At 41.6% G+C, this 13,871-nt stretch overlaps 1 protein-coding gene across 1 annotated transcript; it reads left to right on the plus strand.

The window, feature by feature from the left end:
- LOC144949495 (E3 ubiquitin-protein ligase RNF212B-like) lies at window positions 1–13,188 on the plus strand. Its single transcript, XM_078879420.1, has 15 exons — window positions 1–112; window positions 1,250–1,311; window positions 1,830–1,904; window positions 2,333–2,389; window positions 2,650–2,708; window positions 5,081–5,141; window positions 5,256–5,281; window positions 6,417–6,475; window positions 7,581–7,647; window positions 8,626–8,680; window positions 8,844–8,943; window positions 9,504–9,540; window positions 11,272–11,459; window positions 12,979–13,019; window positions 13,146–13,188. The coding sequence occupies exons 1-15, from the start codon at window positions 1–3 to the stop codon at window positions 13,164–13,166; spliced, it is 1,020 nt and encodes a 339-aa protein (XP_078735546.1). The 3' UTR covers window positions 13,167–13,188.
- Window positions 13,189–13,871: the final 683 nt, after the last annotated feature.

Genomic DNA, 13,871 nt, shown 5'->3' on the forward strand with positions numbered 1-13,871 from the left:
ATGGCAGACTGGGTCCACTGCAACGTCTGCTTCCTGCAACCAGAGCCCAATGGCTGCAGTTTTATTCTCGCCAACTGTGGGCACATCATCTGTCATAACTGCAACAGCAAAGGTTTTGCTCATGACATGTGTTTATTCATAGAAACGTACTAAGGGTTGTCAAAATGTATGACAATGTATACATTTTTATTACTCCACAAAGTGGTACTCTTTTTATCATTGCTGCAGGAATGGTAGTCAACCGCCAACCCCGGATTTGAACTCCTTTCAATTGCGAGCCGCTTGTTACCACTAAGCCACCTGTAATACGGCGCATTTTTTAATCAATATTAAACATGTAATACAAATTTAAATAATAATTTATATGACAATGTGTTAACTTCGATATTTTTTTCATAAAAGCCTCTATAAAGACCAATTAATGAATCTTGAATATCAAAGAGAGAATGATAATGGAGGTCATCAGAAAGGAGAAATAAGAAACTGTATTGGACACATTCTACAAGGGGATAGTTTAATGAATGATATAACACAAGAAGGGCAGGGTAACTTAAGAGGACGGCCAAGCGTTTGTTTGTTTGTTGGAGGAGCTGAAATAATGACGATACGTGGAAATGACAAGCAGAAAACAGAGAAGGGTTGGAGACCATGGGAGCCCAGGACCTGCCATTAAGGCAGAGCAACAAAGAAGAAGGCATCCTCTGATTGGATGTCAGAAGTAATTCTGTGATGTCCACTTCTGTGGACCGTTCTCTTAACACGCAGGGTTGCACTGCCCTACGAGAGATTAGACGAATTTTTATTCTCGTTACTACACCGATAGCACAATCAAGATAATGTGGAGGGAAAATACAGTTAAGAAAAACATGTTCTTATTTAAGTTGAACTTAGGTTCTTCATCCATGCATCACATTTCATGTGTGACAAAAGATTTATTTTCAATGCATAGATCCAATGAATCACGTTTACCAATAAAAATAAATCTATAAGATGATTTATTTAAATCTCAAACACTTATTGAATTGCTGTGAGGGTTAATTGTTAAACCCCTATTTGCCACAGCGCATAACTAATAATCATTGTTTTTGCTGCTTATATTAATTTTAAGAAAGATTCTCCTTTAGCCAAGAGAGTAAGTAAACCCATTCAAGTACATGAAGCAACATTGCCCGTTTTGCAAGAGTGACATAGATTAAATGTTATAAAATGAGTACATGCATTAAGCTCGCATTTATTTTCAATTTTGCAGTTACAGTGGACAAATGCGGCATCTGTGACGCAGCTTGCAAAAAAATTATTGTCTCTAACAAGGTAATTGATGAAAATAAATGCACAGCCATACAAACACAACAAAGATCGCTTGTTTAATCTCTGGTGGGGGCAGGTCCTGTTAGCAAGTACCCAAATAAAGGTTGATACAGCACACGAAGGGGTAGTCTGGCTAACACCTTACCCAGCCGCCTTTGTATCCCTGGTGCTCATGTTTAAGAAAAAGAGGTAGTGATGACAAAGACAACTTGGTGAAAATACGGAGTATGATATATATTTTATTTAAAAAAAAATTATAATACACTGATTTATAAATTTCAACGCTTTATAAATCCATACTATATGGTATACATTTTTTTGTAAGTGTAACTGCTAATGAGTAAATATGTACTTAAAACATGTTAATGCATTGCACGAAGTAGTTAACAGTTAATATATAAGTTAAATGGATGATAATACATGACATGATGCGTTTACATACTTTATAAAGCTCTATTAAACTGTATAGATTTTACTTATAAATGCGTCTGTTAATCATCGTATTTTTTTTCTCTAAACAGATGGCAGAAAAAGAAAGATTGTTTTTTATGGACCCAGCAGACACAGTCAAAACATGTCTGATGCAAGTTACGCAAGTATGAATATACATTTTTAAAATACCATGTAGGGGAGGGGTGGGGAATGATTGTGAGATTGCGATGGACGGCAATATCCATGGGGCCCCATGTTGAGTAAGCTTGTGGGGCGAACGAAACTGGTTGAGGGGACATAAGCGATTGGCTTCCATCCCATTGTATAAAAGTTGGGTAGCCAGCTGTTCTACCCCACCCACTTTGTTTGACTTTTAAGAGCCGGCAACCAACCTTGGATGAATGTCATCTTTTCAAGAGGTCTGACAACAACAACAACGACTGTTGAGTTGATACTTGTTGCCGCACGCGAGTAATGGCAGGCGGTGTGTGACGTGTCACTGCGTGCACTTTTGTGCGTGAAGCATGCTTGATTCTCCACAAGCTCGTAAATATTAAACCACCTTGAACATGTTCTTGTTTTTTACATGTAGATAATGGCATTTCAGAAAACTCAAAGGTGTAAACTTTTCATTCACCAAAAACAGAAGGTAACATTGACTTTGTTTAAATAATAAATACCCTATTGCTACATACAGCTCTCCGACGTGCTTTTGTGTTGTGCCGCGCGTTGTTCAGCATGGTGTTCGACGTTTCGCTCCACATGCCATGGTTGAACAAACGCAATACAACCTGAAAACACACTAGTGAGCTATACAGCATAACCGCATTATCCGACACGGGTGTAACACTACTTTACATCTCTGATATTTAAAAAAATGCGTAACCAGGACAGTGGGTGTTTCTTCAGATGTCAAGATTGGAAGTTGCACAAACGCAAATGACCAATAAAATACAGGAAATGGGAAGGTAAGCAGTACATCACCTTCGTGTCAGTGAAACAGAGTTGCCAACTTACTTGTGAAGTAACTGCATCCTTTTAGCACACACTACAATGAGCATTACATTAGCAGTTCAGTTCATGTATTAGGTATAGCCCTGTGAGCCATTCGGCTCTTGAATCGGGTGCAACCGCAACAAACAAAAACATGAACAAGAAACATCTTAAAGTGACTACGCGCAACAGAAAAATCCAGGAAAAAAACGGCAAAGTCTTCCAAAAAAAGCACCATATATCAACGATGTGTGCAAAAATCCCAGTTGGATGCAAGTAAAACAATAACCACCATAAGACAATTTAGATTAAAGTTATCAGTCTAATGCTGTACTACAACAAACCAATTTTGCTAAACCAGAACCTTTTCGAAATCACCAAAATAAAGCTATAAAAACAATGTAACAGTGATCATAGGAACTGTGATTGCCATTTAACAATAAACGATATACATAACCTGTACGACCAAACTTTGCAGCCATAGCATCATGAGATGCGTATTACGACTAACGAAGGCGGCGTCTTTGCATAGACCTGTACTGACGAGTGGTCGTTAAAGTAAAAGTACAGTGGTACCCCGGAGATCGAACTTAATTCGTTCCAGAAGGCCATTCGAACACCGATTTCTTCGAACACCGAATTAATTTTCCCCGTAAGAATTAATGTAAATGACATTAATTGGTTCCAGACACAAGAAATATCTCTATAAAGCATGTTTACACGACGTTTACAGTAATTAAATGCATAAAATCATAAAAAAAAACAAGAAACAATAAATATATGTAATAAATGAACATTGAACTTCACTTTACCTGTAGTAAGGAGAGTTGATGGCTTGAGTGAAAGGTGGTGAGGAGGAGGAGGTGGTGGTGTTATTGTTTGGAAGGGGAGTCCCCTTCCATAATAACGTCGGGTGACTGCCCTTCTAGAGTTCTTTCTCTTTTGTGCTTCTTTTCTGCCGCTAACTGAGTCACTTGAGCTCATTCTGACTAAAAACGTATCTAAAGAGGTTTGTTTCTGCCTCCGTTTTAGGATGTTTCGAAAATGACACATTGCATTATCATTGGCGTATCACTACCACTAACCTTAGGAGACATTGTGTATGGATGAACACCAAAAAACACTAAAATAAAGGAAATTTACGAAAAAGTTAAGGAACGATGTTTTGCGAGTCTGCACCCGCGTGAGAGCTATGTGTTAACTGAGCCTCTCACACGGTAAAAACTTTGTCTGGGCAAGCATCATGACGCTGGCCATACGCGTCTCAGCCGTGTACAGGTTCTTTCAAGTCGCGATTGCCCGTTCGACCTCCGAATTTCGTTCGGTTTCCGGGGCAAAAAAATGTTCGGAAATATCATTCTAACACCAATTTGTTCGAGTTCTGGTGCGTTCGATCTCCGAGGTTCTACTGTATTAAAACGGGCGAGGAACATTTTCCTTACCGAGGGTCGAATAGGACTTAAATACCTTTGGTGGATTACACAGTGATACACGTGTTAACGTTACCCAATGATACAACATAAATAATTCGGGATCACCTATGCCACAGTAACAAAAGAGGCTGAGCTCAATGAAATTATAATCACAACCGCTGTGAACAGGTTAAAATATTCCCCTCTAGTATCACATTAGCGTCCGCAAGATGCAGCGATGAACAAATAATGTTTTGTGGGCCTTTTCAAAGTGATAGGCCTCGTAGCCGTAGGCCATACAACATTAATTCTTCTTCTTCTTCCTAGCGTTGTTCCCGCTGTGGCGCAGGGTCCGCTTTTCGGCATTGTCTTCTCCATTTGGCTCGGTCCAGGGCATCTTCAGGGGATGCGTTGACCGTCTTCATGTCTTCCTTTATTCGGTCCATCCATCGCTTCTTCGGACGCCCGCGTGGACGGCGGCCCTCTGGCTCAATATTAATTCATAGGCCAGATATGGCCCATGCGCTATCGGTGGCCCACCCCTGTTTTAATTAAATGATGATGCGGTCTCTTTTTTACCTGAATTTGTATTTTTTTGTGTCTTATATGTTTTAGTTTGTTTGTTTTTTCCATTAGGCTAAGTGTAATGTTAGATAATTGTCATAACACTTTTGTGTTTAGTTTGTTATCCTTCCTCATACCTCCAATTAGCACGGTTGGCTACGTACGTTGCGAAAGAAGTTGAACATACATCTATAACGTTTGCATAAATATATATAAATCCGAAATTGTATGCATGTATTTGGGGGTGCAATAAGTAGTTTTTATTGGTGAATTGATGCATTATTTCATGCATAGCGCACATTAAACACATGTATTAATAACTGGTGCCAAATTAACAAACACCACCATATGCCTTAAACTTTGTGTGTTAGGGAATGTGCCATGCTTAGGAGAGAGAATGCAGAGCTGAGAAATGCCGCACAAATGGCAAGAGTAAGCACCATTACAATCGCAACATTTATTGCAATGTATTAATAGATTTACATGCATTCATTTGGTAAAGTGTAAAGTGACACATTCTAATTCTGAATCTTCTGATTTTTTTAGGGTTCCCCTGCAATGTTTGGTTTAAGGTTGGTATGAATTTTACAAGTCACACCTTTGGAATGACCGTGCAAGCTGCAATTTCCCAAATAACATTATTTATAATGTTCAAACTGGTTTCTAATAACTTTTTGCACTTGCAAATGTAATTTATCAACAATCATTATGCAAAATACCTTATTGGTTTTTATATCCAAATTGTGTGATTATTTATTAATATGTAATTGTACAATGGTATCTTGATACATATTGCCCTATGTTAAATACAATTTATTATAGGCACCAATATAATTAATCAATTTTGTCCTTTCTTAACACTGCTAGATGAAGGCCTCCTCACCATGGAGTTTTTTTTTTTACCATACTTCAAAATGATCAGTGTGGGAGAATTGCGGTGTTTTAAGACCAGTTAAGATATCACTCATGCGTATATCAGTAGGATGCATTGTGGTAGTGCAGGCCCATAGGGCATGGCGTGGAATGGTTTTAATTCGACAGTGAATTGATATTGGCTGATGATGATGTGGGGAAATACTCCGTCACGTGGATGCCAACGTATACTCCCTGAAATATAACTTGTCTCTAATTGAAACACCCTTGTCAATGTTCGTTTTATTTTTAAATATACATTACACGGCAGACGGAGCTATTTACTACAGCAGTGGACAATAAAGAGTAGCCCAAAGTGTGATGGCGGTCACCAATCTAAAACTATGGACTGCATCGTAATTCTACTGCCCGCTTATACCAGCAAATGGCAGAATTTCAGATAATTACCGCGCTACTTCTGGAGCAATCCTAATGGCTCAAGCACCAACCTCAATATTAACAAATAAACATTGCAGATCAACTCTCCAGTTGACACATATCCTTGTCTGTTCACATGTAGGTACAATGGTCCCTTTATGTCTGTTTAATGTTTCTGTAGCTTTGGTAATTGTACTATGACTGGTATAAAATGAATGCTCAAGCAAACTTGCGATTCCTTGTGTTATAGTTGTTTTTGCTTTTCATTTTTATTTGTGATCCAGGTCATTCTTGCGAATTACAACTTTCCTGTTCTCTTGAGTTCTCACCTGGTTAAACAAAAATCAACTTGAGCTCCCCACCATATGAAAGAAGATATACCGTATTCTCCTTTAACTTTGTACATTTGTGTTTCAGCTTGAATACAACAGGAAACAGACAACGCAGTTTTGCACCATCTGCCATGCCAGGGCTTGGTAAGTAGCAGGATTAGTCAAGTAAAATACTGTATTTTGATTTAAAGCTTTCGTGACTGCAGGGATTCATATTCTTGGTTCTTTCGGTAAAGTCACGTAGAAGGGAAATAACAAAATAATGAAATTAGAAAACAATAAAATCGTGTTGCAGTCGAAACGTCGTGAGAATTTTATTGTTTTATACTTTTATTATTTTATTATTTCCCTTCTACGTTACTTTACCGAAAGAACCAAGAATCTAAAATACTGTAGTCGGCATCCCATGACACACTTGAATGACCTGGTTGGCAGCAGAGGGCAGACCAGCATAGTCCATTGTTGTACTCTACAGTACTTCTGTGCCCTTGTATTTTTACTCTCCACCTTCACCAATCAGTTTCTCTCAGTGGTGTAGTTTTTTTATTCATTCACAATTGAGTTTTGGGTCAGATCACAACCGAACAAAGTTGTAACGTGAACAAACGCACCAATGTATTATTGCTTTAGCACGTTGATATGTTGATGAGCAGTCTACAAACTTTTAACAATTAGCTACACCGTCTCGCTGACAGTTGAAACCAGCATTACTCAAATGCCAAACAGCATTATCATCCCCTTTAGTCTTGGGACTGATGTTATGTATCAGCATGCCTCCAAAAGGGAGGGTAAAACAAAATATCTATTTGGCTGTGTTGGGTGGAGGAGGGTGTACCACACAATTGGTGTTTCACTCATGCACTCTGACCCAAAATCAATTATGAAACAAAATATTAGTCGTGAAAGCCCACGTGTTAAATCACCATCATGAACAATATAATTCGTACTCTTTGGTTCTTTCGGTAAAGTCACGTAGGTATAAAATAAATCACGACGTTTCGGGCGCAACACAAGCGTCCGTCATCAGGTGAGCTTTCCCACCTGATGTGTTTCGCCCGAAACGTCGTGATTTATTTTATTTTATACCTACGTGACTTTACCGAAAGAACCAAAGAGTATGGATTCCTGCAGTCACGAAAGCTTCAAATCAATATAATTAGTGAAGATACCTTGTTGTGAACATTAGTTTGAAAGAGAGATCATTTGGCTTCAGCCTTAACCAAAATGGTGAAAATGTCTTCATTTTCAGTGACACCTCAACACATTCACGGTGCTGTGTCTCCATTTTGTCGGAATAAAAGATCCTTCTCAAACACGTGAGTTGTTCACACATGGCTTTGCTTTGAAGTACTTGATTTCTCATCAGCTACGGTCACTGCAGTTCATATCTGTGTTAATTTCCCCCTGAGCCACGAAATATAATATGTTGACACTAATAATAATAGTCAATGACCTCTGAGATGGCCGGATGACTGAGGTTAGTGCGATGAGCTGGCGCCACTGAAAAAATTAGTTTAAATCCAGGCACGCCAGGTGTGATTAAACTAGGTTCACAAGTGTAATGAGTTGATGGTCTAAGCCCGATCACAAATGACCTCGCACAAAGATCATCGCATTCCAACTTCGTCCTGCACCTAATTGGACTAAATTCCAGCGCTGAGTATTAACAATATCGGTTTTACTGTCATCTGATGAACATTGTTCTCGGTGGGAGGCCGGATGGGAAAGTGCTGCCCCCTTACTCTGCGGACCAGAGGTTACTGGCAGGGAATTCAGAAGGTGCTCTGTTATCCACTTATGTGGGCTGTTCTCCAACATAAAGGGTTGTGCTCTCCAAAAGATCCACATTCATCTCATGACATGACACCAGTTGCACAATAAATATTGGGAAAAACTATATATTTAAAGTATCCTTTTGGTGCAACATGTTATTCGTGTACTTGACCTTGGACTGCTTTTCGATAAATAAGCATTACCAAGAGGCCAGCATGGATTTACCACCGGAGAAAAGTAAACATTTTAATTGTTTGAGTTCCTTCCACTTTTGTATGCACATGCATCATTGAAAGACACTGCTCTCAATGTATTAGGGTGCCTTGAGACATTAGTGGAAGGTGCCTTCCAAATAAATGTAAATTATTATCATTAGAAGTCTGACACTTAAGCAGGTCAAGAACATTTTGTGATATCAGATAAACCGTTTTGGCCACACCTGATTAAAGAATTATCAAAGAATGTTCAGTCTTTCAAAGACTATGGTGTTAAATAACTAAACTACGTTTGCACTCTCCCAGTCCTGAAGGAGGAAACTGTGGTAGTGCCAAGGGAACACGGGCTAGGCCTTCACCGGTACGCCTCTCAAGAAACTCAACACTTTTCTTTAATTTTTTCCCATATAAATACAACATCAAAGTTTGATTATAATTGTGCTGATTCAATGGAATGTATATTTCGTTGACCACTTTTTTTGGTCCATTCATATCCGAGTGAATAGTGTTGTGTTGATGGTCAGCCCGACATTGTTTGGCAGAATGCCATGCTATCCACGCCACGGACACCTTCAGGGTCTTGCCGAGTATCGATGAGGAACCCTCCAGCACAGGGCAAGATGGGTGAGGCTTAGCACACTTAAACATGAAATAACTCAAAATACCTCAATGGCTAAATCACTTTAAACTGTCATAATATTTGCACGACATAAGCCAAACGAATTAAGAACAGCTGAACGCAGGTCACTGACTTCATGAAGCAGTTCAATATCCACTGCACCAGTACCACCGCTCCACTGCTCGCCGACTAGATTGGTACATTAAAATGTCAATGCTGCCTCTTGAGGCCTCTGACTAAAGTACCCTGGTATTATCCAGATGTCGTCACATCCCAGAAGCTAAGGTAGACTTAATCCTGGAATGTGCTTGGTTAGGTGACCACCATGCATTCCTGATTGTCATAGGCGGCTAAGGGCCTGTGCTTTGTCATGATTTGAAAAGGACCATGTAGCAAAATCTACTGTTATATACTTCTATGCTTCCATGATTATACTCCCTGCCTTAAACCCGCATTGACCAGCCCTTCATCCAGCAGTGGATTTAAAAATGGCTGTAAAATGATTCACTTTCAACACCGAAATATTTAAGTTTTGTTAACTGTAATTATTTTATCTATTTGACAGGAACACCATCTCAAATGCAAAGTCAAAGCACGATGAGGTAATATATTATTCTTTGTCTCATACATATGCAGTGTCCTCCTTTCCCGAGGCACGCGTGTGGCATGCGGCGCACACACTCCGTCGGAGACGTGATGGTTGCTGGAGGCACCGTCTCTCTTTATTATCTCGTTCAACTCTACCAACTCCGGCCCCCTCTCTCGCGACCACGCTGCCCTACTGCCCGGCCCGAACATGACCCTATCCGCGTTCCACCGACGGCAACGACCGAGACAGCCAACTACTGTCCGGCCGCGTAATGATCGGGCGAAGGCGGCAGCGACGAAGGCGTCGACGGCGACAGCGACGACGAGACGAGTCCACTCCCAGAACCGACAGCCCGAAGCTCTCGCTCTCCGCTGCTTTTATTCCCCTCGGCGTGGCTTGGCTCCGCCCTCACCGCGCCTCCCTTCTGGAACCCACCAGAGGGTTCCAGGGGCCTCCGTATAAGGTCTACAGTGACCCTTGTCCCAGTTCCTCCGCCCTGCCGGTACACCCGTGTCTATGCTCAACGGCGTGTGCGCTGTGTCCACCTGCAGTTGCTGCTGCTGTACAGCAGTCGGCGCTGTGTCACCACATGTATTCAAGTCGAAACGAATCAAAACATAACACGATTGAAATATTCCTTTGTTTTGACTCCACCACTCAAGACCTGCACATCATGCAAGTTTATTTATAAAAAATATATATACACCACTATTTCCTTCAAGAATTAAACAGGGCACAGTGCCCACAACGATCTAAAACAGGATCCAGAGACGAGAATTACTTTCGGTACCATAGGAATGGCGTAAGCTCGGTCAAAGATGCGACTCGTCGCACTCCCAAGTAAATCGGGAAGTTAAGACATTGGGCAATCTCAAGCGACTTCTGTTACTGCGAAATAACCTTGCAGTGACGGAAGTGAATTTGTGTTAACGTGTCACCTGCCAAAGGTTTTTTGAAAGTCTGATTCAGCCCTCAGTAGGGAAAAGGTTCCTGAGCCCCCTGCTTTAAGAAGACGCTTGGGACTAAGCTTGATAGGCTTCACAGGCTTTGTAAACACTTTCCAACTCAGGTTGAGACGGTGAGTGCGTTGCCTCTGTCACAACTCTCAGAAATTATCCAACGTGAATTACATTTCAATGTAAAGTTGTCTTGCTATGATGGAATTACCTGAGTTAAAACCGAGCCACATTGATTAAAGGGGTTGCACAAAACTTGCCGAACCCAAACCAGCGTTAAAAGGATTCGGCTTGCCGGCCAAGACGATGAACGTCGTCTAATTATTGCGGCTCGATGAAGCTAACATTACCATTGGAACACTCTTGAAAACACACGTTGGAAATCGCGAGAAACAATCCGAGTGTGCGTGCAAGATCCGTCTGTGAAGCGCCATGGTCGCTAGGAGATGTTAACTACCTCGCTTGGTATGCAGGAGGTCGTGGGTTCGATCCCGACCCTGACGCCTGCTGTATATTTAGAGTTTGCGTGTCTCTCTCTTCTTGTGGTCGCGTGGATTTTACTCCAGGTCCTCTGGTTTTTCCCTCCATATTTAGAATCAACATCACGCATTTACAGTATTTGGCAGATATACATTTCCACGAGATATGCCACTTCGTTGAGCTTATCATTTGTGGCCAGATCGCTTCTGACAAAAGAGCTACGTAGCTCTGTGGGCCTTACCTGGTGAAATAAAAAAAACACTTTGTAGTTTTTAACATTTTACTTTCACATGTGGTTAACATTGCAGGCTCGGAAGACACCCAGGAATGTGTTCAGGTCCAGTGTGTTCTTCCGACTGGTCGAGCAGCCAGGGCAGGCCTGAGGGCTCGCAGTTCAGGAGGATTGCAAAGAGCAACTACCCCTCGACCTTCCAGACGCCGTTGGCATCGCCCAGCACTCGGCAGATGCACGGCGTGTCCTCGTCTCGCTTCACAGGTGTGTGCGCTGTTGCCGTGCGCTCTTACGATGTTACACGGTGGGTGCCATCGGGATCCAAGAGGCGACGTGACGTGCGCGTGCGGCCCATTCTTGTGAAGCCACCGTTTGGACTGGCGCCTCCCCCCAACGCCGTGCTGGTTGCCAGGGTCATTTCGCATTTCAGCGGTGGGTTCGTGAAGCAGAGGAGCACAGACGTGGATGAGTATAGATGTACGGCATGGATGTTGCTACACTGCCCCGCAGCGATATAAGCCTATAACACCTATCGCGCATGGTGGTCATGCATTTCATGCACTGTCAAGGCTCAGCTGTTCGTAGCTTTCAGAGATCTGCCGCATTATGGCTCCCCAGGGGTAACACTGAAGTCTGAATGTCCCAATCTAGTAGGCAGTGGCGGAGCAGCGTGCAGTGGTTTTGCGAACCACAGCAAGATGCTGGCTACTAGAGTTGAATTTCTGCCCGTGGCTAAAGTCGTTCGCGAGCGACGTCTGAACTGGTCCTGAGCACCGCCGCTCGACCCACATTGACCAGCATGTGGTGAGGCTTTCATCCAGTAGTGGATTGAAACAGAATGTTTACAATTTAGTAGGCAAGTGTCAATTAAATGCTAATTATAGGCTCATTTACTTTTAGGATGTTAAAATAATACATAAGGCAGCAAACCATGTGACTATATATAAAAAATATTGATTCTTAAATTGAACATAATCGATTTTTGTTTTGGTGAATCATATAGGATAAGTAGTGTAATACATACCTATCGATGTTATTGATTAGCCTTTGAGGGTTGAGAATGTGATGATCTCTGAAGGGGATTGACATTCATCTTTCGTATGGCCAAGTACCGAGCAAACATTTTACGCCGATGTTGGGGTTGGTGGGCCAGTTGGGGGCTACGCAAGTGATGTTGCCATTTGTCTTGATCATGCTGCCAGGGAATGAGCAATTCGGGCATTTTTGGACGAGGGTGTTCCACTGTTAGGCTTGATAGCCACGGGGGCGAGATGTTCAGTACCTCGTCTGGTATGCAGGAGGTCGCGGGTTTTATTCCGACACTGACGCTTGTATATTTGGAATTTGCATGTTCTCCCCGGGGACCCGTGGATGTTTCTCCTGGCCCTCCGGTTTCCCCCTCCACATTTAAAAAGATCCGTTCAGAGTATTTAGCTAAATAAATGTTTCATGTGATAAGCCACTTCGTTAAGCTACCATTTGTTACCAAGTTGCTTCTGAAAAAGAGCAATATAGCTTAGTGGGCCTTACCAGGTAAAATAAAAAAATTGTTCAGTTCAGTTGATTCAATGTCAGCTGGTTTTAATCTTCCAGCGATGTAATGGGTGCCTGCACCTGCCGTGCCACGTTCGGATGTGGTTCAAAGCAAGCCACATTATGGCAATGAAATTACGTACTAACTCTCCAAACACTGTTGGATCTCATTATTTTTTTACCATGTGAAAATGTATCGAGACATTGAAGTTTTTACTATAAATCTTACTAAAATATTACGTTTCAACAGGTACAAACTTATCATCCAGCCAGGCCAAGACACATATTCAGGTTTGTTGTTTCATACAAGGTTACATTTTTACTCTATAAATAATTATACGCGATCACGAACATTATAGTTGGGTATACTCATTGGCTAGCATGACTGATGGGGAAGGAATTCCATTCTTTCCTCAGTTTACACATCCAAAGATTTGATTTCCCGATGCTCTATTATCAGGTGAGCCCTTGACTTATCTCTTTACGTCGTGTTATACATCTACATTAAAGTACTTAATTGTATTGTGCAATATGCTTTGTTACAACATTGACACTTTTTTCTTCCCCGCTGCAGCTCCAAGATGCAGCATTAAGAGAGAAACCTGTTGGGACCATATAACGTTACAGCGCATTGAACAGATTAACTTCTTACATGAAATGGCCTCTTGCAGTTTAAAGGCTTCATTGCTACAGGAGTGTGGCTTTGCTTTTTGTTGTTGTTCTCGTTTGAATTACAATAAAGTTGTCAGTTAACATGTTCAAGGGTCGCACTTAATTCTTCCAATTGTGGGCGTCTATATCATATATAGGACCGGTAACTCTTGTACGCAATGACTGTCCTTTCCGTCAGAATTGGGTGCACGATTTCTAGATTTGAAGTTTTCGTGACTGCAAGGATTCATACTCTTTGGTTTTTTCGGTAAAGTCACGTAGGTAAAAAATTAAAATGAATTAAATCACGACGTTTCGGGCGCAACACAAGCGTCCTTCTTCAAGTGGGGACAACTTAGCAAAAGCACACCGCTTAAGTGTGCACAACTTAGACAATGAAAAGCCTCAACTCCAGTGGCAATGTGGATTGCATTTGACCCAGGTGCAACGATTGAAATGGAGCATTTCCTGTGCCTGGGTCCCTCTGCCACC

The sequence above is a fragment of the Lampetra fluviatilis genome, chromosome 54 (genome assembly GCF_964198595.1).
Source record: "Lampetra fluviatilis chromosome 54, kcLamFluv1.1, whole genome shotgun sequence".
NCBI classification, from domain to species: Eukaryota; Metazoa; Chordata; class Hyperoartia; order Petromyzontiformes; family Petromyzontidae; genus Lampetra; species Lampetra fluviatilis.

Bases quoted from the DNA above. Each gene is read 5' to 3' on its own strand.
- LOC144949495 (XM_078879420.1), top strand. From the start codon at position 1: ATGGCAGACTGGGTCCACTGCAACGTCTGCTTCCTGCAACCAGAGCCC. The intron at 6,476-7,580 runs GTAAGTAGCAGG...CTTCATTTTCAG, and splicing joins ATCTGCCATGCCAGGGCTTG to TGACACCTCAACACATTCAC. The intron at 8,944-9,503 runs GTGAGGCTTAGC...TCTATTTGACAG, and splicing joins TCCAGCACAGGGCAAGATGG to GAACACCATCTCAAATGCAA.